Raw genomic sequence first — 26,421 nt, 5'->3', positions numbered from 1 at the left:
TTCCCACCCAGCCGCCCTCTAGGTTTGCATTCGGACTTTGCTATGGGCTTCGGCTGGTCGCCGCAAGGGGCCTGGTAGTTTTTCCATTTGGCTAATTGGCTGTATTTTGAAGCCACTTGGTTTTTTCGCCTACCTCGTAGCAAAACGTCACAACTCCTTCATTTTGGCGGTTAGGCATTGGCAGGGGTATTGTTATGCAAATGAAGTCGGGCGGGGGGAATGCCATCACCTCCCCCAAATCTTGGAGGGTAGTTCGTTAAAGGACTCCGGGGGGCGTCGCCTCGTCCGAAACCTACGGAGGCTAGGGCCTAAAGCGCACTCCCGAGCGGTAACCCCTTGGGGAGCGCCTAGGGATGTGCATCTCGGGGGCTCCCCCTGTTGGTGCTTAACCCTTCCCGGTTTTATACCAATAGTCTGTTAGGGCCAATGCCTAAAGCCAATACCACTCTTACCTGTAATCAACAAAGTTGTGGCCATTTTCGCCCATTAACCTAAATTCTGGTGTCCGGTGTCTTTATTTACTCCATCTGTGGGAGGGGGCGGGAATCACCACGCAACAGATTTTAGTTCTTTAAAATGTTTTTAACAGAAGTGTGTTTAATGCTTGAAATGTGAAAAGCTTTTTTCCTCCCATGTGATGGTAAAAATGCATTGAGATTATGCATACTGCAATGAAACTTTGATGAATAATGATTTCCTCCCTTTTAGAACTTTTTTTTGTACTATGTAGTTGATGCTTATTTAATTGATCAAGTGATTAACTTGGAGGATTGATCAATCAAGGTGTCTTTATCTGGGCAATAGTTCTACTAGCAATTTATGATGGCTTTGTTTCAAATGCAGACAATCTTTTTTTTTTTCTTTTTGGAAGTTGCTGTGTGCAAAATGGGGTATGAATAGGCTGCCCTCAATTTCCTAATGTGGTCAGATTTCCCTCTGTTTCATGAAAGTGGCTATTGTCTCAACTTTACAAACATTTTGTCCCCCACAGAAGATGAATGATATAATTTTATAAACTTTTCTCCAGAGTCAAGAAAGAGGAAGAAGGTCCATTAAAATTGTAACAATGACTAATTTTATTTTTCCAGTAAAATATTCACATAACATTATCTGAGAAATGGAATGACACTTGTTTAATTCAGACTAATTTTAATTCATTTGCACATAAATACTTTAAAATCTAAAAACCATATGATCAGAATGTAGAGTTTTAGTAGAAATTTGATTCTTACAAAGCAAGTATTGCTCTACTACTGTCATTATTCCAGTCAGTAATATGACTAATAACCTGTCACAGTAAACCAGAATTCTTTCAGGATATTTTAAAGCCATCTTCAAAAGAGTTAGCCCCCAGCTGATCAATCCAAGAAGAATATATTGTTGAACTGTGTTGCACAAAGTTTCTTTACTTCTTCTGAGGGGGGAAAAAAAGAGGAAATATTATTTTAAGACTTAGAAGTATGGCACTAATTACAAGCTACAAATTGATCCTGTGTGGCTTTCTAGTGACGTGATCCGTAAATGTTTTGTAGTCATTTACAGATCATGTCACTGGAAAGCCACACAGGTGGCTTTCTCAAAGGTTCAGCTTAAATTTAAACATCACTGTTGACAGAATAAAATCTAAAAGCCTTCTGCATAACCCCTTCCTCTCCATACACCATTGTAATTCAAGAAGTGTCCATGGGACTCTCAAGAGTCTCCCCCAGCACCCTAATACAAAAGCATCAATTCTTTGGCGATCAGCCTTCTTTATGGTCCAGCTCTCATTTCCATACATCACTACTGGGAAAATCATAGCTTTAACTATACGGACCTTTGTTGGCAAGGTGATGTCTCTGCTTTTTAAGATGCTGTCTAGGTTTGTCATTGCTTTTCTCCCAAGAAGCAGGCATCTTTTAATTTTGTGACTGCTGTCACCATCTTCAGTGATCATGGAGCCCAAGAAAGTAAAATCTCTCATTGCCTCCATTTCTTCCCCTTCTATTTACCAGGAGGTGATAGTTGAAATAAATGACTACTCTATTCCTGTGTAGCTCTGCTGCAGTTTCCCTCCCCTGTGTCAAATTTAAACTGTAAGCTCCTTGGGACAGAAAGTTGTCCCCTTATGTTTTGTAAAATATAATGCGTTCTACATATAAGTAATGAAAGTGTTTTAATAACACTTAAAAGTGGTAAAACTGAAAATACACACTTAAAAAAGTTTCTTACCATTCACTTCAATCAGGTTTGCATTTTTCTGATTCAAAATTACATACAGCTCCCGCTGATCAGATTTCTTGCCAACAATCCAGTAGTCACTCATTGCTTTCACTATGATTTCCTCATCATCATCAACCCTAAAAGGAAGAAGTTGGTATGTGCAAATCTTAGGATGCCTCAAATAAGTAACAAAGGAATAAAACAAAGCAAAAGACAGTAACTAACATATAAAGCAGATTTTAAACATCAGCAAGTGGACCGAGCTTTGGTTTATTGTTTTAGGTTTTCTTCAAGTCTTATAGATTAAGTAATTCTTATATCTGTGGTAGGATCTGTACCACACTGAATTCCTGGAGAATTTGCTAATATTAGGATCTAGCAGCTTCAATTACTGGGACTGCAAAAAACATTACACACAGCTGCACATCCTAACAGAAATTTGCCTGTTCAATTCTGCGGCACCACACAAATTCCGTCTAAAACTCTCCAGTTGTGATATGTATGTATGCATGTATTTAGCCAATGTGGTCTATCTGACAATGTGCTGAGCCTGGATCTGGGAGACCTCTGTTCAAATCTCACCTCCTCATAAATCTACTGGTTTGCTTTTAGAAATTCCTTCACTCCCTGCCTCACTTTCCCTATCTGTAAAAAGAGGTCATAATATAATGATAGACTTTACAGGTGTTTTTTCTTCTTCTGAGGATGAACAAGATAAGGAAACATTACTCACTCAGAATCTTTAGTAGTAGTGAGATTTATAACTATTATCATACTATGGAGATTTACACTCCTGGTGTATTACTTTGACTACAGCATTACGGCTAAGGAAGAAGAAAATTGCTTCCAAGTACAGTGGTACCTCGGGTTAAGTACTTAATTCGTTCTGGCGGTTCGTTCTTAACCTGAAACTGTTCTTAACCTGAAGCACCACTTTAGCTAATGGGGACTCCTGCTGCTGCCGCACCGCCGGAGCACAATTTCTGTTCTCATCCTGAAGCAAAGTTTTTAACCTGAGGTACTATTTCTGGGTTAGCGGAGTCTGTAACTTGAAGCGTATGTAACCTGAAGCGTATGTAACCTGAAGCATATGTAACCTGAGGTACCACTGTATGCACTGCCAGATCTAACTATGCAAACTGAATGATATTCAGATTTTAACAAAGGCAGGGAAGAATGTTACGTCACCTGGTGAAGTCACTGTTGATATCACCAAGAATCTTCATCAAGTCAGGATGAACCGATGTGAGCGAGATATTGGGCGTTCTCCTCAAGTGAATTGTACTTTTCTCTGCTAGGTTCATGTGATTGAAATAGATAAATTTAAATTGAGGCTCCTTCTCCGACCTAGGAAACAAAGAAGGAAATGGTCAAGTAAGCAAGAGGAAGACCATTTTTGCAAAGAGAGTTGAATGTCTGTCTAGAGTGGCTTACTACCATATTGCCATATGCTTTAGATTTTACGTCAGGATTGAAAAATTGTTCCCGGAAGCCATTAAAATATTAGCAGCTGTCAGACTGTGGAGTGATGTCTACAGTTTGCTAATGCCACTTCAGATTCAGGGAATTCAGAAAGGCTAAGGAGCTGATCCTGAGAACTGCTGAGCCAGAAACAAAAAGAGACAAGAAGTCTGGTGCTGCAGTGCAACACCAGAGAACAGGAGGCCTTCACATTTTGTGATACATTTCTAGTGAGGTCCTCAGCTTGACCCTGACCAAGCTACCAGAACTGGGAGATCAGCTTGACTGACAGCCCTTCCCCAACCTGGTGTAATCTAAAATATCAGGAGGGCCAGCACGGCCAATGGTTGCGTGTGGCAGATGTTATAGTCCAGCAACACCTGGAAGGCACCAAGTTGAGGAAGGCTGCCCCAGGTGAAATTGGGGGGGAATGTTTTCTTTTGGCTAGAAGACGCTAAAATTCAGGTTGGCCTGCAAGGCGTTCCCTGCCCTCAAACAACATCTAGCTGTCCATCTGCTTACATCACTGGGGGGGGGGGGGAAGAGAGCTTTGATCCTGCCACTTTGCCACTGCATTCCCTTAGTGAAGCAGACCCCTGCAGCCAGCCAGACTGAACCCTCTACTCATCAGCTGGTGAGCAAAGTGTTCAATCCACACTGGTGAAGCAAAACTGCTCTGCTGCCCCGTGGGTTGACTTTGACAGGTAGGTGGGATTGCTTACCTATCAGCCACCTGACATCATCATGGCCTGCAGAGGTGGGGAGATAAAGAGGTAGCCTGCTGGACTAAAAAGGTTCTCCACCCCTGCTATAGTCCAAGAAGCATTTGTTCTTGTTCAGCAGACCGAGGTCAGGAAATGGTTCAATATTCTGGAGAAAGGTTAGGAAAGCCATGGAGAGTCTTGTATCATGTCTAGCCCTGCACTGTCGACTTTGACTTACAACAGCCCTCCGCAATTTCAGGCAGAGGTATTCAACATCACCTGCTGCCTGATTCTATTCACTAGAGATGTCAGGTATTAAACAAGGCCTCTCTGCATGCAAAGCATATCTGTTCTCTTGTTGCATTGCAATCACTTCCCAGCTAAGATCTGCTAATGGCTGCTTGCTCCAAATTCAACAGGTCAACATTTGCTAAGCAAAACTACATAAAAGCCAGGGAAAGATTTATGGATGACAATGTAAAGACCCCTTCATCGTCTGTTTAACTCATTGCTTGTTTTCCCTCTCTTTCTATTTGGTGGGATGAAGGTATTTGTTGGCATAGTATCTAATGAATTTTAATATTTTTAACTATTGTTGTGTTGATGTTTGTGTACAGGCATGGTCCTCACAATAAACGGATTTGTTGTTGTTGTTGTACATAAAAGTTTAAGTTTTAAAAATATAATACAAACAGACTGCACTTTGAACCACAAAATGCACCCGTAATTAGAGATTTAAAGGCCTGGGGAGGGGGGAATAGGAAATAAATCTGGTCCCCCCCCCTTATTTGTTTCTGAAAAATTGAAGATTTTTTAAAAAACCTGCCTTTTCCTGTGTCCCGCCCCCCCCCCCCGGCCTTTAAACATTTACTGCAATCTGAGAAACACATGTCAGATCAGGAGCTGGTCAGTTTGATCATTCTAAACTCTATAGATACTCGGGTTGATGCTGTTGTCTACAATTCTGGAAAATCAAATGTATTTTGACATTTGCAGCTTGGTGCTTCCCCTTGCAATAAATGTCACATGACACCTCAAACTAAAGCTGGTTAACTTGCTCCATACGAGATCAACCCAGCTGTATTAGCACTAAGAGACGCTGCAGCAGGTTCTCAGGATGCCACCACATCAAAGTTTAAGGCAAGCTTAATCAGATAAGCTTCCATCACTCTCATCTGCCAGCACCATTTAAAAAAAGCGAGCAGTTTGGTCCAGTTACAAGCATAACTGACAGCTTTGATAGATTCAACAGTGGGTTTTTTTAAGATGATGAGCAACATATGTCCCCAGGGACAAATAAGCTGACTAAACACACACACACACGTAACTTTAAACTGTGGCTGAATCTCTTAAAAGTCAGTAGACACCATAAATGTTGGGGTTTTGCTACAAGACTGAAAAGCAGCTCAGAAACAGCAGGAAAAAGGTTCCTGGGCATGTGCACATGGCTCCAAAGTCTTTATAGGAGTCCCAAGATTTGACTTTTTTTGCTTTTTAAACAGAAGTTTATCTGTCTTTTAAGATCCCAGAAGTCATAAGGGCTGGCTGTGGGTTTTCTGATGTGCTGAACACAAAAGGTCATAGACAGAAAGCACAAGATGTTCCCTGGGCAAATTTCCTGACCTCCCAGCGGATGAAAATGTGATGTAATGAATAGCAATAACAAGCAGCTAAGAGACAAAAAAGGCCCCCACCCTAGTGGTTACTGACTTCACTTCGTTTGGTGGGGGCACTCAAAGCAGCCCTGTGAAGAAGAGCTTAAGGTTTGGGAAGGTACATATGAAACCACAATATTAACTACAGCCTTCTGGTTTCCTAATATTTTAAGCCTCCTGCCAACATCCCCAGTTAATCACTTGCTTTCACACTATTAGTGGCCCCAGCTTTCAGAGAATGTCTTTGCAACAAGCCCCTTGAGTCACAGAAGCTGGGATAGTTGTTTGGTCAGTAGATCTCTTATAGTTTGTTTATATTTTACTTATAAAATTTAAATGGTGTCTCATTACTGTGCATTTATCTGCATTTCTGCTTGTCCCATGCTCTGAGCGGTTTCCCGCTTGCCCTGCTCATTTCCCAGGGAAAACCCACTCTTTAGTGCTAAATAGGAGCGATCGTCAATCCGGAGACAACCTGAGTTGCCATTTGCTTTGACTGAGTGCTAAAGAGCAGTTTTCCCCAGAGGAAAGCAGCAGGACAAGAGGAAATGTGGGTGACCTGAGGCTTCGGAAGAAAAGGGTCTCGGGAAATAGAATTGTTAACTGTTTTTACTGTTTAAAAAAGGAGCCTTACCTTGTGACTTCTTGCATAGTCCAACTGACTTAGTACAACTGCTTTCTCATTCTATTGCAAATAACAAGGGCTAACCTTATCCCCCTCCAAAAAGGAACTTTCTTCTTGAGTCACCAGGCAGCAAGTTTAAACGAGTGGCAGGCTAAAAGGATTCAAGGTTTTAGAGCTCTGGAGCTCAGGGCCCCTCCACCCACCCTTTTTACAAACAAATCAGGATGAATGCTCATTAAATAGTCAACATCTCTAAGCAAACAGATCAGGCTTATTAAAGAGGTTGGCCGAACCTCGACAATATGTTGCAGAAGAAACCTGCAACAAAACACCCTTACCAGGAACAGATTTCCGCTGCACATTCATTTTCACCATCAAATAGGTCCCCCTAACCTCAGGGAACTGCAGAGTCAGCTGTGTGTCTCTCCAAGGAAGCACAGGCATTGGATAGGAGAAGGCTAGCCCCTTTATCACCCTGGTTGTTCAGAAATGGGCTAGGAGGCAAGGTTGTAACCTCTCTCCCCAGCCCCATTCCTCATACATCCCAATGTGTGCCATAAAACACCAGTGAAAACTGCATGCTCCTTGCCCCACTGTACTGCTTTGACCATGCAGGGGTGAGTGGGTGGGTGGAGCAACACCATACCCATTTTTTTGAGGCTCCTTTGCTTCCCTGGGGAACATACCTGATAGGACACCTGAGAGGAGACCTGATGGGGCAGTGCAGACCTCTGTGGCCTGGCTCCCTCCCCGTGCATTGCATCCATTTGCCTCCAAACCTGGGATGAGAATGAAACCAACCAAGCAAATCTACCTTTGTCATCCTTGGAGGACAAGGTTTCTTTCTTGACACTAGGGCAAAGTTTGCAAAGAAATGCCTCTTCTATCCAACCTGAAAACAGCCACAAATTGTATAAATGGGCTCCTTATCTCTGTTTCTTTCTGGGGAGGCAGGGGGACCCAATTTATTATAGGGGATGAGAAATAAGGACGACAGGAAAGAGGATGCTGCACTGCCACAAGGTAATAAACTGGGGGTGGGGAACCTTTGGCCCAAAGGTCTAATTTGGCCCACTAGGCATTTCCCCCCAAACCACACCCACATGCCCCACCTTTGATGTCAGGTGTAGTGTCAGGTGTGGGGCAGCATAACTGTCATCTGAGGGCAGCCATTCCCCCTTTGTACAGTGGTACCTTGGTTCTCAAACTTAATCCATCCCAGAAGTCCATTCCAAAACCAAGCTGTGCTTTCCGATAGAAAGTAATGGAGAATGGATTAATCCGTTCCAGACTTTTAAAAACAACCTCTAAAACAGCAATTTAACATGGATTTTGCTATCTAATGAGACCACTAATCCATAAAATGAAAGCAATAAATAATGTACTGCAATCACACAATCAATCAGTAGCTGAACTGGGTTCCACACAGTCACAAAAAACAAAAAGGCACAAAACCGCAAAATAAATAGCGAAAACAGACAGACCTTAGTGTAACACTCAAAACGGAAGTGTGGCACTCAAATCACTTACTTGCAGTGTTTGGGTTCCAAGTTGTTTGAGAACCAAGGTACCACTGTATTGTATTTTTGTTTGCTTATTAAGAGTGTAAGCCTGTAGGTGGGGAGTGTCTTGTTTTGATTCTGTGTAAGCCACTCTCGGGGGGCCTTTTTGGCCGAAGAGCGGTGTACAAATGCTCCAAGTAAACAAAATTAAAATAACTTTGAAGTCATTTTCCAAGCAGTCAGCACTGACCAGCTGATGGGTGCTGAGAGACATCACCTTTGAAGTCCATTTCCAAGTGGTTTGTATTGAAATCACTTTCAAACAGACTTCAGAAGGTGAGGCCCTTTCAAGTTGTCAGCTGCCCTTGTCTACCTGCCAAGAGTTGCCCTGCTGGGCTGGGGGGGGGGGGAAGGATCCAGTTCCCATCTCTCTATTATATAGAGCATTTCCTCACCCAGCTGTAGTCACTGGTGAAGGAACTGTCTTATTCGCTCACTAGTGGTAGACCCAGCTACCTGCTGCATAGCATCGCTTTGCACGCAGTGGCCAAGAAAACAGTAGCAGACATGCTGTCAGCCGAAAGGCAACAGAGAAAGAGGTAAGCAGACCCTCCCTGAAGATACTGCCCATGTCTGCAAAACCGGCATCTTATAGAATTGTTGTGCTGTATACATTCTTCATTCAGTAGGTCTCTTCAGACAGACAGTGAAGGCTTCTGGGTAAGGACGAATAAATTGGAGGCTCAAAGTTATTTGGGGATAAAATGCAAAGTGGTTGCCACTTGGCCCAATGTAGCTTCTTCCATTCCCAGAAGAACTCAGCTGCTTAGATTGTAAGCCCACAATGTCTTTTTCCACATTGTGACAAGGGCTCCGGGGGCCTTTGTCAGCTGAAGATCAGGGGGAGGGAATGTTTCGAAACTTAAAAATAACACAGAATTTTCAATATGTTGCCATGAATATGATTTGCTTCCTATTTTAGGCAGTTCTTAAAATATCTGCGCCCCTGTTAAAAAGCTGATGTTGTGAAACAGAAATAAAGAGAGTACCAACCCTGAGATCCTTTTGTTGATGTTGTATTGTTCGCATATATCTGAAGCCAATACTGTGAGCTGAGGCCCGACAATGCTGTCAAGTTTACGGCAAAAATCCAACGTAGGCTGTGTAGAGGCTGTGAAACAGTTTGGGAAAACAAACCAACCAACCATTGATACTTCCCTTCTGTGTGCCACAACCACATCACATTTAGAAGATCACACCAAATATTTACAGCAGGAATTGGCAATCTGTCCACCTCCAGGTGTTGGACTACAACTCCCATCCTTCCCAACCTCTGGCCATGCTAACTGGGGCTTGATGGGAGCTGGAGTCTCAATGACATTTGGGAGGGCCAATCGTTCCCCAACCCTGATTTACAGGGATAATGGAGCAGATTCAACTGTTTGTTACACTCGAGGCACTGGGATTCTGTACATGCAGAATAAAACTCATACCTAAGAAGCCCCACCTGACCAAGAGGTGATGTTAGCACTGAAACAGCTGGAAGATCAGATGATCTAACAATTCTGTGCATAAGAATATTTAAGAACCTACAGCATTTTTTGAAATTCCCTGTACTCTGCAGAGTTTCCTATAAGCAATCCTCACTGAATTCAGTTGTTCTTACTTCTGAGTAAACATATATTGGATCAGGCTGCCTCTGTGCTTCTACTCCATTATCCATATTTACCCTTTGATGACTCATTAGCAGAGTGCCAGCATCACTGTGGACAGAAATTTTACCCTTTTGACTTGACACAGTTAAAAATAATAATATATATTTTCATTATAGGATGCTGGTAAAACTACATACAGCAACATACCGTTACAGTTAATGCCCAAATAACCATGGATAATGCTCAAATGTCAGGATTTGTCAAAAACAAGAAGACTTAAAAATTCCATTGCTGTTTCAAAGAATATTACTTGATACTCACCATCAATCATAAAGCAGACAGCTGCACTCATAGCCTGCAAAGAAGAATACGTTTATCGTAATCCGTTTTCTGTCTCATGGATACACTTGACTACTGGGAGTTAAGCTCTGTTCAAGAATGTTGCTGTACTTTCCTAAATTTGTAATTCTGGGGAAGCTCCCATGGGACATGGAGATATTTTAGACGACGTCTTCTGGAAGACCTGCAGCCTTCCTTATGCAGTTGGACTCCCAGTTCCCATCCATACCAGCCAGCATGGCCAAAGATCAGAGATTTTAAAAACTGGAATCCCACAATATCAGGAGGGCCAGTTTCCCCATCCCTGGTTAAGACCCAAGCCTATTCAGATCTGATAGGGGTGGAAGAAGAAGAGTGCCATCTGGTCTGCTATCTCTGACCTCTGACTGACAATGGGTCTCACACCTACAAGCCTCAGCTTTCCCAGGCCCAGGATCTTAGATTCATATGAACTGCAAAATATATACCGTATTGGTCTGAATATAAGCTGCATGCAAATATAAGCCACACATTTAAAATTCAAGGGGGAAAAAGAAAAAGAAGACAAATACCTGAATATAAGCCGCTCCCTTAAAATTGGCGGCGACCACGTGGTCTGAGGGAAAAAATGCAGCCCTGGGAAATGATTGGGGAGGGCTGCCGAAGGCGCCCTGACACTCCCGGGCAGCGCCAGACCTACACGGTGCAGCTGGGGGGAGGTTTGTGTAGGGTGACAGTGGAGGCAGCGGCCTGCCCGGGCACCTGCAACCAGCTGCCCCCCCCACTGGGCGGGCACCCCCCCCGCTCCCTAACAGTGGCAGGGGCCGGCTGGACAAGAAGTGGCAGCACAAGAGGCCACCCGCCAGGGCTCCAGGAGTTAAAGAGTTAAGGGGGTGGGGTCTGTATGTCTGTTTCAGGAGCAATATTGGGCTTTTTGTAAGGTCGTGAATATAAGCCGCACTTTAACTTTTCACGATCGGAATTTGGAAGAAAAGTGTGGCTTATATTCAGGCCAATACAGTACTCTAGCACTACACTTTGGTTCCTGCCTGAACTGAAATGAACTCTGAGCTGCGTTAGAGCAGGGGTGGCCAACGTGGTGCCCTCCACATACTGCAACTACAATTCCCACCAGCCCCAGCCGGCATAACCAATTGTCAAAGCATATTTTTTGCGCAGGGGATAGCTGGTAGTCACTTGTAGCCATGGCTCCTCTTTAAAAAAAAAAGTGGCAGCGGGGGGGGGGGGGCAGCGGCAGAGATGGAAGTTGCAGTTCAACAGCACCCAGAGAGCACCACATTGGCTACCCCTGGGTTATAGTTCTTTGCAGCAAGCTGTGGCTTATACATTATCTGCTAGAATTATACGTCTCCAAAGCCCGGTGTCATTAAAATGCTCTTCTCCTGAAATATGAATGACAGCTGGCTACTCTCATTGCTAATTGTTATAGTTAACTTGGGGCTTTTCTGTGTTTCCCAAAACAGTACTGCAGTGCAGTGCAGAGTTGCAGTCAAATTTTATGCATGCTTAGAAATACTTCTGATTTTAGTGAGTTTACTTCAAAGTAAGTTGGTACAGGACTGTGGCCTTACAAAGGCTCTCAGACGGACATAACCGTAAACTACCTCAGGGTTCCTCCCCAGCTCTATAGATCATATTGCCCAGGAAATGAGAGAAGCTGAACTCTTTCACTCAGGGCAAGATTTCTACATACATACCTAATTACAGAATTGGAGTATAACTTCATTTTTCAGTGAACAGGGAAAGGTGCAACGGTTACCTTATAAACAATTAAATGAAGCTCTTCGTAAGTATCCTCTGTGTTTACAAATATTTTGGGAAATCTACATTTCGCTTCTGGATCATTCAGGTTCAAAGGTCCAGTAAGAAACCTGAAAGGCAAAGATGGGACTTTATTTATTTTGTTTATGTAAAAAAAACTATATACCACCTGTAATCAGGCAGTGTATAAGAAGGTAAAATGGGCTTAATTCAGACACAATGCCAAATTTTAATATCTTTTGTGTTTGTATTGTAAAATTCTAAATTGTAAACAATACAAATACAAAAGATAGTATTAAAATTTGGCATTGTGTCTGAATTGAGCCCATGCCCACCTGATATTGCATTGAGCCAGTTATAGATGCTGCATAAGCAGGACAGACTACAGCTCAACTCAGAATGGTTTGATATTGATTTCAAACTATTATGGGTTCAGTCCTTTTTAGAGGTGGAGAGATGCACAACTGAACTAATCCACCAAGTTTCCCTTTCCCTTGCCTTTAATTTACTGCAGCATCCGATTCATGTTAGCAAGTCAGAGGTTGAAAGGAACTAAATTATTACCTCTGGATAACTGACCTCGTAAAAACAAACCGCAAGCCAGGGTAGGGGGAGCTGTGGCTCACCAGATGCTGTTGGGCTCCAACTCCCATCATCCCCAGTCAGCTTGGCCAATGGTCAGGGATTATGGGAGTTGTAGTCCAACAACACCTGGGGGGTTTCGATTCTCCGGCCTGGTGGCAAGAAAGACTACAACAGATGTAAAACTGCTACCTTCCATAGTGCTGTAGATTTCCAGACATTTCTGTATGTATTGGGGAATCTCTCCCTGCCAACTGAAACAAAAGAGATTGCATGGTTAAGGAAATTTCCCACCCCCCACTACTAGGAGAAGAAAAATTGAGCAGTTTTTTAAACAGGAAATAGTAGCAGTTTCCTGTTTAAGTAAGCCAAGCCACACAACTCACCTCTGGTTCTATATGCCTTGGAAACAGGGATGTGGTGAGATATTTGTATAAAATTCTCATGTCATCTTGTTCCAATCCACTCCTGGAATGTTGAGAAAGACAACATTATAGCATGTGATGACAAGGCTGTCCACTGTTTCAAGTACTGTTAATTGCTTACATATAAAACTGCCACAGGCTGTGTCAAAACAAGCTTACATTTCTTGCCCGGCACTTTCTCCACTGATTAACAGCAGCTCTCCAAGGTCTCAGCCAAAGGATCTTTCCCAGTTCTGTGATCGTTTATCGAGAGATGCAGCCTGACTGACCTTCTGAATGGAACTCACGGTGACCTGCCACTGACCTACAGCCCAGCATCATTAATGAAATCAGGCTACACAAAGAAATAGCTCACAGAAGACCCATAAGCTGGCAAAAGCAAAGCCTCACGATTCACAAGTCTTGTGCCTTATGTACAGTATGAACATGACAGGTAAGATGTTGGCTGCCTAATGTAATTTGCAGGAACACCTAACACATCCAAGCTTGGTGTAATGATTTTGGATCAATGAATATAAACCATAGAGTGAGCACTGGAATCTGCAGAATTAGGCAGAGTTCTGCAAAGCAGACTCAAGTCTTTCTGTTCCAACGTACTTGAAAGGCATAGCTACATTTCCAGTTTCACTAAGCTTTCAAAATAAAGGAATGTCTCCGAATTATAAAGCACCACTACATTTAAAAACTAGCTTTGACACACAAGCACTGATAAAGTCTCAACCTTGGTTTACAAACAGATTATGGGCAGGCATAAGACCTAGAAACTTGAAAAACAAACCTAGGCTTTGGTCCTAAGTTTCTGATGTGAGTCCAGGGCTTAGCTGACTCCCAATGGCAGGAGTTCTCATTTCCTATTTCTCACTGTAATGTACAAAGCATGCCCACCCGATTTAGTTGCTCTGGTTTAAGTTCTTGAATGAATTCTATATTTCATTACTGTGGAGCTCCTAATATAAGCTTACTGTAAAAGGGAAGAAGTGAAAAAGGGAGAGGAAGAAAAACAAACCCAGGAAACCCTAATCTGATTTAATTATTTTATGCAGTCATACGTAGATTACTTCTTGTCTAGGCTTGCAGCACATTAGTTCTTGACTCCTTAATCACTTTTGAATAGGAAACCCTTGAACTGCGACTCTCAAATGAAACTGGATGCTTGGTGCAGCTGTGCCGTGTCAATAAACACCCTGAAAAGAAACGCAGCTGAAGGGGAACTGCCAGGTTTAAGTTACAAGGATGCTGCAAACTGTAGACATTTCTTTGTTTCTTTTTAAAATGCAACATTTCATATCAGTGAAGTCATGATGGCAAAAGAGAGCTGCGGATTGCTGGAAAACATGCTGCCGTTCCAGTTTTCGGGTTCCTTTATTTATTTACACACCTTCGTATCTTTTACTTCAAAATTAAAGACTCTGAAGAATGATATTTTTAGTGCCTCAAGGGACTAATTATTACCAAGATACTCAGAGATTGAGGATATCCCATGTTAGTTGTACTCAGAGAAGACCCATTGAAATCAATGAACTTTTTTTTTTTTACTTCAGTGTAAGCATGACTAAGGCTGGTTCAGTAGAAACCACATTTTTCCTTCCTCCTCTGCACTACTGATTTCAATGTGAAACAGTTGATGTCAAAGCCTCCTGGACTGCTTTGGACTGATTTTACTACAGAAATCTGCAACGTATCTCTAACAAGGAGATAAACAATGAGATACAAAATGGTGGATATACAAAACTAGGTGCCTTTGAGGGGGATGGATTTGAGGCATTGCCCTGACATCCATTCACTCAGGTACCTACCAGATGAGCTGATCATTGTAGAGAAAGGCAGTATATTTGACTATGCTCAAACTTTCTTCCATCTTATTGATGAATGACTGGATTTTCAAGTAAGTCATTTTATCCAATGGGAAGAAGCTGATCCCACAAAAAACATCCAGCAGGTCACACGACTGTAAATGAAGTGTTTGCAAGTACTGAAGAATAAACATAGAAAAGCTGTATTAATGACTGCCTTTGTTTAAAAACAGTGGCATGAAAGACATGACAAACACAATCTGGCACAAGTCTCAGGCTCATGCCCTCTCTCCTGTTTAGATGCAAGGTGAGGATATTGAAAGCTTCCATTTCTGCTGTGTTCTAGACGGAAGTTACCCACTTTCACCCAAACCTCATTAATAAGCCAGGATGCAAGCTATGGTTTGTTGTTACATCTAAACAAAATAGCCCAGAGATGGAGTTCCTTCCCAAATGTTGTTGGACTCCAACTAAGCCCAGTTAAGGGTTTTTAACAGGAATTACAAAGAAAACCAATAAAAACAGTTGTTCAAACAAAACAACAAAACAAGGAATGATGGGAGTCCAACATCTGGAGTGCCAGAGGTTCCCCACCTGCGACAGTCAATCCTAATTGCAGGTTCATGACCGACACCAGTGTACTTTTCACATCTGTGTGACAACATCTCACTGACTTATACTACAAACATTGGAAAATGTATTTGGGACTCTCAGAAATATGAAGCCCACCTTTTTCTAGCACACCAGTGGGCAAATTCCTGGGAAGCATGTCTGGGTACTGTATTTCTCTATGGTGAAAACAGTAATCAGCAGCCAACAATGCAATAAAGGCATGGGTCAAGGCAGTTTGGCACTTGATACCTCTGTGTTGCTTCTCTGTTGCCCGACTGGAAGCGGACGGCAGGAGAGGCAACTGGCCATTGCAGACTAGAAGCCTCAGAGGATAGATAGCTGGGTAAAAGAAGTACTTCTGGAGTACAGGAAATTGGTCACAAGAGGAAGAAGGTGGCCAGAGGAGAGCTGGAGATTAAGAGGAATAGAAAGGAATACAGGAAAATTGCCCTTGCCTCAGAGGAGACAAAGACAAGAGGTGAAGGGGACAGTAAGAGGAGAAACTAGAGTTGTGGAGCCTGCTGGCGAGTCATGTGACATGAAAGAGAATGCATTCAGGAGTAATAGGAACTGCTACAATACAGAAAACTGTTGTATAGCATCCTGTAAGGAAAGGACTGCCCAAGCTCTGAGAGTAGCTTATGAATTAAGGGAGACTGGGGCTCTGCATATTCTATGGAACTTAATGAGGGGGCAAGATCCCAAGACCAGGATCATGCAGGTCGGCTACATCACTCAAATTTAACAGCTACGTTCTAGCAGTTATCATTTGGCTAAAAATAAAGCTGATCCCCATTGATCTTTAGTCATATTCACATTTTAAGTACTACAAACAAAACACATTTTTAGCATCACTCAAGAAAGCAACAGACTTACAGCTCGCACCCAGTTGTAAGTGGGTGCAACGGTTCCAGAAGTGCAAGCAGATTTCTTCAAAGTTGTGTTGGAGGATGCACACAACTTCTTTTTTTTTTTTAAAAAAAAAAAGATTTTACAGCAAGGCATGTCTGCTTTCAGAGAATTCCACACCCAAGACAACACAGATAATCAGGCCACCAGTGCTGAACAAGCTGCCAAATTGTAACACTCTATTCTGCTTTGATAATAAAAACTTACCCGATGGAAGAATTTCTCTAGTCTGTCTTTTAGTACTCTTACACCTCCATCTTCCATGGCTTTTCGGAATGTTCCATTAAAAAGCTAAGAATTATTGGGGGGTGGGAGGGAATAATTGGGAGTATTACAAGCACATACACTAATCAAGATATAATCAAATGACAAAGGAAGTAGAAGTGCTAATCCTGTAATTCCAGTTCCCTAATTTTAGATGCTTTAGGAGCAATAAATTTGCATTGCACTTAGGTGTTTCTTCACATACAGAACGATTGTGATTAAGGTGAAGCACCAGATTTCTGCGATATCCTCCACATTTCCTGCACACACCTTAACCAGCATATTGTGCAAATTATGCAAATAGCAACAACTACCTATGTAGGTTTGTGAGAGATGAGTTTACATGACTTGAGCCAAGACAGACATGTATTTGCTCAACTAGCAGGCTGGTTTGCAAGGCAAACTAAACTTTGGCAGCTTTGAATGAATTTGCAAACTATGTGTCAGGGAACTGCCATCGGAGGAACGGGAGGTGGAAGGGCTCACAGAGGCTGGGAGGGAGTCAGCAGCGAAAGCAGGGACCAGCAGGGGGAGAGAGGGGTCTCTGGAGGAAGGTCTCATGAATGCGGAGAGAGACGCAGCAGCTAAAGCAGGAACTAGCAGGGAAGAGGGAGGGATCAGGGACACGTCCAGCGAGAACAGCGGGGAGGTGTCAGAAGCTCCCATAGGGAGACCCATTCTTCGCCGGAAGCTGCCACGTCGTGAGTCCAGAAGACGCGTTTCCGTTAAGGAGCTTCTATGCTGGAAACGCTTCCGCAGACAACCACTGTCGGAATCTACAAGTGACTAGGGCAGACATGTTTGAGGAGCTCTGTTACACACAGAGGTTTGTGGAGTTGCACAAACTCTGAGGGACCACGATTTTACGCACAAGCAGCTAATCATCCCATCACACTATGGTTTGCCACAAACCAGGGAGGGAGAATCACAGAAATCACAGGAGCTGAAAAGTCCTGAAATGCTTATCCACACAGTGCCAAACAATGGTCCAAAACAGGATCCAAAGAACACTGCTTCTGGCGCTGCACACCTTTTTAGTTTTGTGCAGAAGCACATGGCAAGCTATTTTTTTAAACTAAAAGACTTTCCAAAGTGTTTTGGCATGCAAAGATGTCTTCACTTCAAGGAAAGAAATCCCACCGGGCACACCCAAATGTTTTTGCACGTTGAAATTATCTCTCCATGTGTCAACGCTGTCTCACAAGGTTAGCAATTTTTTGAAACGGGGAAAAATGCACATTGCACGTTATAAAGTTAATGCTGTATCCAGCCAATAATCAGCTAATTGCGACAGTCCTTTGGCAAAACAGAAGTAGGAATTTGATGTTCACAGAAAATGTCAGTGTTGCTGCCATTTTTAAGAAACTGAGATACCCCACCCAGCCTGTTACTTTGAGTGGGACCATCTGGCATCTCCCTTCCCAGAACTGTTTCCTGCAGAGGCCATAATACTTGAATTTGCTCCCTACCCCTTTCCCCTTCTCTTAACTTCTCTATCAGACTGTAAGCCACTCTTTTAAATTACAAGCAACTCCCAATTTACACAGGGGCTACGTTCCAAGGCACCATGCATTTAAGTGAAATTGGGTATATTTGAAACACCACTGAAAAAGCCTGCAAAGTCCCTTTCTGTGACGTTTTTGGGTCACTTCCGGGATTGGCATGGTCAAGCACGTATCGGATGTGCCTAAAACAGTTGCTCTCTTTATTAACTTCCATGAGTACAATTGTCAGAAAGGTGGCTTATGAATGTAGGAAATAAAGTGTTCAGCATCAAAGAGATGATTCTGCGACCCAAACTTTGGAAAAGAATGGCACTCCATGAATCAGAGAGTATGATCAGGTTCTGCTATGGAGGTGCGAAGACGGCTTCTCACATCCCAGCATGAAAACTGACAAAAATCATAGCTCTAACTTACCTTGTACATGTTATAACACTGCTGTAACACTGAGCTATACACTTTGTCCTGTAAGATAGCCAGAATCAGAGAGTTACTACAAGAAGAATCCTATGAGGTCATCATTTAAAAGGTTAACTTTGCTTTTCTCTGTCGAGACATCAAGAAAAACAGTGCTGCAGCACTGATAACATCAGGTCCAAGAAATAATAATAATAATAATAATAATAATAATAATAATTTATTTATATCCCACCCTTCCCAGCCAAAGCTGGGCTCAGAAAACATATAGCAGTTGAAGAAATGCTGCACAAAGTTCACAGCCATTGCTGAGAGAGCCTTAACTGAGTTAGCTCATATTTTCCCAGCAGCAGGTATGCTGCATGCGGATCACTGTTCAGGTGAGGTCCACCTGAGTCATATTCTGGGCAGAGGGCACAAATACTCTAACTTTGTCATTGGCATCTGTATGCGTCTCTAGAGACAATGGAGTGCACCTGCAGGGGTGAAGTCAAACTGCTGGAGAGTCACAGAGCATGCTGTGACTGCAGAGACCGGTAACTTGTAACTGCTGCTTCCTGCACTGTTTTTGCTGCGTTAGCAGCAGCGAAGTGGCCTCTCCGGGGCACAAGCCTGGGCATTGTGTACAGAGACAAGAAGACCCCTCTCTCGGCCTTGCTGATGTGATCCAAAGAAAGCAGAGCAACACATAGGCACCAGCTTGGCTGCAGGAGTTGCTGGAAGGCGCCATCCAACCAGATACCCAAATAGGGCACACTGTGGACAGGTGGGGAAGGAGAAACAAAAAGCACAAGCGATGCTAATAATTACCAGTAACTCTTCTTCTTGATACTCAACAACCGGTTTACCATCTTTGTGTTTTTCTACTATGGGATTTCGTACAACCTTGAAAGTGGAACAAAACAGACGTTATTCATTGATTTAGAGTTGCTGGCTCAAGGTGATCAGCAATACACTAAAAGAAGAATCAAATACAAAAAGGAGACTAAATCTCTAACAGTGAAATCCTATGTATGCATCCTTGGGAGTCCTACTGTGCTCAAGGGCTTACTCCTAGGAAAACATGTGTAGGATTGTAGCCTATGTTACCCGACACCAACTTATTCTTTTGAAGCCAAACTAATGGAGACCTCTCTGTCTAATTTATTCAAGTCTGTAGTGTATCTATTATATTTTTATTTATTATATTTTATTTATTTATTTATTTATTTATTATTTTATTTATTTAAATTTGTATCCCACTGAACTGTAAATAAAACCTCTAAGCAGTTTACATAGAAGATACATTAGAATCGCCAATCGAAATCAGTGTTAAACGCAGGTTTATAAAAGCAAAATGAATAAAATCAACCATTAAATTATGCATTCTAAAGTAAAGTTGCAGATTAAAATGCACACCAGCTTTACATGTCTGGGTAGGCTGGTCTAAACAGAAATATTTCAGCAGGTTCCAAAAACAATACAGTGAAGTCACCTGCCTGAGCAGTGAGCAGAGAGTTGCAGAACACAGGAGTTGCCACACTAAAAGACCGTTACAAATGTGGAACGCACATCATGTGTCACTTGTATATCCAAGTGGCTGAGCAGATATATATGAGGTAATACAATCCTTTAAGTAAACTGGTCCCAAGCTCTTATGGGCTTTGCATACTAACACCTTCAATTTGGGCCAGTAACAAATCCGCAGCCTCTGCAGTTCTCTGAGCAACTTGTGAAAAAGGTTGTCCATTTGTTTCCAAACTCAGTGTAAACTCAATTTAAAGTGCTGGTGTTAATTTTTAAACCTCATAGTGCCTGTAATGGCCTAGAGCCAGGTTACCTCAAGGACCACCTTCTCCTAAAGGAATCTGCATGAACCCAAAGACTGGCTTTATTGTCACCACAGGCACAAGGCAATTTTGGTGATGGCCTCATATAACAACAACAACATCTGGCTGTGTTTCCCCAGCCACTCTGGGCGGCTTCCAATCAAGTGTTAAAAACAATACAGCATTAAATATTAAAAACTTCCCTATACAGGGCTGCCTTCAGATGTCTTTTAAAGATAGGATAGCTGCTTATTTCCTTCACATCTGAAGGGAGGGCGTTCCACAGGGCGGGCACCACTACCAAGAAGGCCCTCTGTCTGGTTCCCTATAACCTCACTTCTCGCAGTGAGGGAACCGCCAGAAGGTGCTTGGCGCTGGACCTCAGTGTCCGGGCTGAACAATGGGGGTGGAGACGCTCCTTCAGGCATTGCAGTAGTCCAAGCGGGAGATAACTAGAGCATGCACCACTCTGGCAAGACAGTCCACAGGCAGGTAGGGTCTCAGCCTGCGTACTAGGTGGAGCTGGTAGACAGCCACCCTGGACACAGAATTAACCTGCACCTCCATGGACAGCTGAGTCCAAAATGACTCCCAGGCTGCGCACCTGGTACTTCAGGGGCACAGTTACCCCATTCAGGACCAGGGATTCCCCCACACCTACCCGCCCCCTGTCCCCCAAAAACAGTAATCCTGTTTTGTCAGGATTCAACCTCAATCAGTTAGCTGCCATCTATCCTCCAACCGCCTCCAGGCACTCACACAGGACCTTCACCGGTTCTGATTTAAAAGAGAGGTAGATCTGGGTGTTATCTGCATACTGATGAACACCCAGCCCAAACCCAACAGAGAAGTCTGTTGGGCTCCCTCTCATCCCACTTTTAAACAGGCTTTGGATACCTACTAGTTCAAAGCATTTTTAATGCCTGCTGCTTTATTTTTATTTGGTTTTATCCGAATGCTGTGTTAATTTGATGATCTCCTTCTACTGGTCAACAATAGAAAATGGCCTTTCATACTGCATCACGGTGTGGTACGCTGGTTTGACATCAACTGATAGGAAGTGCCTACAGAGAGCGGTAAATACAGCACAAGATATTATGGGCTGTCCCGTGAATCCGCTGGATGAAATAGCGGAAGAACGTTGCCTCAGGAGAGTGAGGAAAATTCTCAGGGATGATTCACACCGTGGCCGGCACTTTCTGGATCTCCTGCCCTCGGTCAGAAGATATAGAAACATTAGTCGCACCAACAGGGTAAAGAACAGCTTCTATCCGTGGGCTGTTAGGCTGCTGAATGAAAAGATAACAACAGGGCAACTGACTTTTGGGTTTGGTGCGTGTGCGTCAGTAAACGAGGGGAATTAAGACTAAGAGAGGTGAGTGGGTGTGCTCATGTAGTCTCACTGTGTACAAGTTGTACAAGTGACAATAAAGTATTTCAAATTTCAATTGTTTTAATTGCATGGTTTTATTGTTTATTTTGATGTTTTACAATGCAATCCTAGAGATCAGCAGAACTGAGATCAATAGAACCTACTCCCAGGAAAGTGTAGAATATTAAAGCCTTAGTGTTGCAAATTGTAATTGATTTTGTTCTTTTTTTCTATTCCAAAGGGCCTTTTGAGTATAACTACTTATAGAAAAGCATAAAATAATTGTGCTGTTTCAAGTTTTTCCCTTCCACTACATAATCTCCAAAACACTACAGTATTTGAGGAGCATAATTTCATGTCGTCTTTGAGAAAGTGCTAGTGGCATGCAATGTTTAATATCTGGACACTGGAGATGTAGATTTAATCCTTGCTTAGCTATATGGTTCACAGGAAAGCCTCAGGCTAATGATGAAGCTGGATTATGGTGCAAGGATACTTTCCGGGCCAGTTCAAGACATTTTGCTGCCTGAGGTAGAGAAGCAAATGGTTTCCCTGCATCTGCACCTCACTCCCACTTCCCAAGCCAATGAAAGTCAAGTTATTTTGGTACCGGAGATAATTATTCCACAAACAGCTCTCTTCCTCCTTGCCATTAAAAGTACAGTAAAAATACGTTAAATAATGAACAATCTGCCAGCCTTTCATGACAACCCAATTTTGCTGCCGCACATTACCCAATGGTAGGGCTGCCCCTGAGGAAACCATTTACAAATAAGCAATGAGAGGGGAAACACAAGCAAATTATGTTTCCCCTCTCCATATTTCCATTCATCTCCAAAAGGGGAAGATGTGCTTTCTCCCAATGTAAAGTCAGAAGGCTCCTCTCTCCACTTTAGAATACTCAAAGCAGCTTTGATAAATCCTAAATAAATGCTAAATAGAACAGTATCGTGCATTTAGGTACCATAACCATCCAGAAATTTTCTTCAGGTTCATTGAAGAACTGTCTGTTTTTCTGGGTGTGTAGGGATTTTGCCGGTTTTGAAGGACTAAAGGTCCTAAAAGAGGAAAATATTACATGAATGAACACTTTAGACATTGGACTGTTAACCCTTACCTGTTAACTAGGGATGCAACATATAATTGACAAATTGAATTTAAAATAGTCTAAATATATACTCTAATTAATTGAACAGAAGACCTGCTTCTTCTTAAATGGTGACTCCTAAAACACATAGGTGCATCATCAAAGAACAAAAAAGGCATGCTTCTTGTTTCAGAACTACTGTTTTGTCAATATGTAAGCATAATCTGTGTGAGAACCAGTGTGGTTTATTGATTAGGATGTGGACTAGGTCCAGGAAAACCCAGATTCAAATTCCCACTCAGCCACAAGGCTGACTTGGGTTAGTCGTTCTCTCTCATGCTAAACTACCTCACAAGGTGAGGATAAAAAGCAGGTGGCAGGAACCATTTATGCCACCTTGGAGGAAAGGCATGCTATAAAAGCAATAAATAAATAAAATAAAACTTACATGATTAATTGACTAAGATTTCTCTAAATTGGCTGACAACCTACAACTAATAAAAGTATAATACCAGATTGCCTAGCAACATGCTTTTTAAAGCTTATTTGTAAATGCACCTAACACATTTAAGGTGCCTTATAAATAATTAAATCATAAATAAATGGGATAGGCAAAAATGTGGAACTTAGTACCTTGTGAACTGAACTATGGCTTCACATAAACCAACACTTCTAATTTTTTCATTCTTTTCAACTTCATTGGGGTAATAAAAAAGAATCTTCTTTTCTTCCTGAAGTTAGAAAAGTAAACAGCAACAATTAATACAAAATAACTATGTTCAAATAAAGTTATCTAAATTAAGTCCTGACACCTCACATTGTAATTGCAGTATGTATGCCTTTCATAGTAATCCACTTTAAGGATTCAGACAAATCCTTAAAAAGCGCCTTTCTGCCCAATCCAGTGTGCATTTTACTTTGTTGTTTACTATAGTGCATCTATTAGAAACATTTTTTTAAAACCCTGGGAATTTGTAGATAAACATTATGACATAGGTGAAGATGACAAGGAGCTATTTATTCAGGACAAAATTATCCAACTAGTATAGGTACATCCACAGTTGTCGAAGTAAAAGGAAACTCCCATGTAGAATGCCAATACAATCTCTTTAGATACAAAAGCATCCCATTTTCGGGGCTGTCAGAAGGTCATCTGTACGACCATAGCTGAAAAAGTGGCCCTCTGTGTCAGGCCAATGGCCCATGTAGTCCAGCAACCTGTTCTCACAGTGGTCAACCAGATAATAATAATAATAATAATAATAATAATAATAATAATAATAATAATAATAATTATTATTATTATTATTATTATTATTATTATTATTATTTATTATTTATACCCCGCCCATCTGGCTGGGCCTCCCCAGCTACTCTGGGCGGCTTCCATAAAAACCAAAAATACAATAAAATATCACATGTTAAAAACTTCCCTGAACAGGGCTGCCTTAAGATGTCTTCTGAATGTCAGGTAGTTGTTTATCGCTTTGACATCTGCTGGAAGGGCGTTCCACAGGGCGGGCGCCACTACCGAGAAGGCCCTCTGCCTGGTTCCCTGTAGCTTTGCTTCTCGCAATGAGGGAACCGCCAGAAGGCCCTCAGCGCTGGACCTCAGCGTCCGGGCAGAATGATGGCTACAGAAAGCCTGTTAGCAGGACCTTTTGTATGTCTTTTAGATCCAAGGGCAGGATGCCCTTTTTTATTCTACAGTGGACCCTCGAGTTACGTACCACTCTGGATACATAACTTTCGGGTTGCAAACGCAGCAAACCTGGAAGTATATACAGTGGTACCTCGAGTTACATACACTTCTGGTTACAGACGCTTCAGGTTACAGACTCTGCTAACCCAGAAATAGTACCTCTGGTTAAGAACTTTGCTTCAGGATGAGAACAGAAATCGTGCTCCGGCGGTGTGGCAGCAGCAGGAGGCCCCATTAGCTAAAGTGGTGCTTCAGGTTAAGAACAGTTTCAGGTTAAGAACGGACCTCTGGAACGAATTAAGTACTTAACCCGAGGTACCACTGTACTTCCGGGTTTCACCGCGTGCATGTGCAGAAGCATTCTATTGCACCGCACGCATATGCAGAAGCGGTGCCTCCAGTTACAGACTTTTCAGGTTAAGTACAGAACCCCGGAACGAATTTAATTTGTATCCGGAGGGTCCACTGTATATACAATGCCTAGAAAATTTAAGAAATAATACTGTTAACTGCTACTACATCTAAGGATAGCTATCATCCTATGCCATAGGTCTCCTTGCTTTCCATTTTCCATTTTCCATTATCTGCTTAAGACAGTTTTGTTTAGCCGCTCCCCCCCGCTCATTCATCAATGCTTTTTAAAAAAACTGATCTGCCCACTGTACTCTTTTATGACCATATTAAAGTTTTTTTTAATGTAATTTGAATTTGTCTTATGAATTTATTCCTAGTCACCTAAGCACACTCTCTTAGAATGTAGGATATAAAACATCTTAAATAAATAATGCACAACGCAACAAAGATCCCAAATGTTATACCTGGATCTTGTCCTACTGCCATCTCCACCCAACAATACAAGTTAAAAGTCTCGAAACCTGGACTATATTTTCCCCTCCACAAATCTACAATTCCCAGCATCCTTGACAAACTACAGTTCCCAGAATCCTTTGAAGGGGGAATTCTCGAATTATTTGAATGTGATTAAAAGGTATGTGTATGCATATGAGCATGCCGGAAGAGGCAAATACATTTTAACTTATGTTCGGCGCTTAAAGAGAAAAATGTAGGCACTTTAACAACTGTTAAATAGCACCGATCAATTAATTAATTTACTTCCCTCTTGCGCCTAATCAAGCATGCAGCTTCCTGCCACTCTTTATAAAAAGTTTTCAAAAATTGTGTTTTTCACTGTCAAAACTCTATGCTACGCCTGCGAGGAGGTTCTTTTTAAATGCGAGGGTTCTTTTCCTTTTCTGAAAAATAAGAAAATTAAAACAACAACAACAAATAAAGATAAAATAAAAGATTTAAAAACGCCTTTCTGGTTTAAAAACAAAACAAAACATTATGATTCGACCTATTTGCCAAGCAGCCTGTCATTTTAGAGTCTTTGGGCTGAGAGACTCCTTCCTCGGATCTGCCCCCTCTGTCTACTCCCGTGTTCACTTGGCAGCCGGAAAAGCCACCACGCTACGTCTTTCCGACGTGACGTTTACCCGTGCGCAAAATATCGATCCGGGCTTAACTGCATTGAGCATCTGCGAAAACAAACCCCTTTGCATTTCCTTCCTGAGACTGGCTTTGCAACTCGTTGCGTTGCTATCTTTGGAAAATCCAATAAAAATCGATTTATTTATTTTTTTAAAGGGAGAAACGAAGGAGAGTAAATGAGAGCAATAAAACCGACAACAATAAGGACGCTTCGCCTCCCTCTTCGGAGCCTGTCACGCCCCCCAGTTTCGCAGCCTTCGCCCCTCAGACTGAGGGGCCGCTTTCTCTCTCCCCACCACCTCCAAATTCGCCCCCTTACCTCGCCTTCTTTGGGGCCCAGCCTCGGGTTGTAGATGAAGAAGCTGAGCAGGGCCGGCGCCAGCTGCTTCTCTTGCCCGGCTCCCCCGGACGCCGCCATCCTGGGCCTGAAGGGAGAGCCTCGCCTGCTGGGCCCGCCTGACTCCGACGCCGCCGCAGCCGACCATCGGAGGAGGAGGCGGGGGGAGCGGCTCTCAGGCGCCTGCCGCTGCCGGCAAAGGAGCTCCCCTCACGG

General features: G+C 42.5%; 1 protein-coding gene across 1 annotated transcript; it reads right to left on the bottom strand.

Annotated features, from left to right (window-relative positions):
* Positions 1–1,052: 1,052 nt before the first annotated feature.
* CCZ1 (CCZ1 homolog, vacuolar protein trafficking and biogenesis associated) lies at positions 1,053–26,421 on the bottom strand. Its single transcript, XM_081169606.1, has 15 exons — positions 26,188–26,421; positions 23,309–23,406; positions 22,553–22,646; positions 19,219–19,293; positions 18,409–18,456; positions 16,433–16,516; positions 14,708–14,883; positions 12,873–12,954; positions 12,679–12,740; positions 11,903–12,014; positions 10,126–10,159; positions 9,203–9,320; positions 3,391–3,549; positions 2,212–2,339; positions 1,053–1,414 (listed from the first exon to the last, which is right to left on the bottom strand). Exons 1-15 carry the CDS (start codon positions 26,284–26,286, stop codon positions 1,359–1,361), a joined length of 1,425 nt encoding a protein of 474 aa, XP_081025732.1. The 5' UTR covers positions 26,287–26,421; the 3' UTR covers positions 1,053–1,358.

This window comes from Podarcis bocagei (assembly GCF_964188305.1).
Source record: "Podarcis bocagei genome assembly, chromosome: 14".
NCBI classification, from domain to species: Eukaryota; Metazoa; Chordata; class Lepidosauria; order Squamata; family Lacertidae; genus Podarcis; species Podarcis bocagei.
This window is presented reverse-complemented; position numbering and strand designations above follow the sequence as displayed.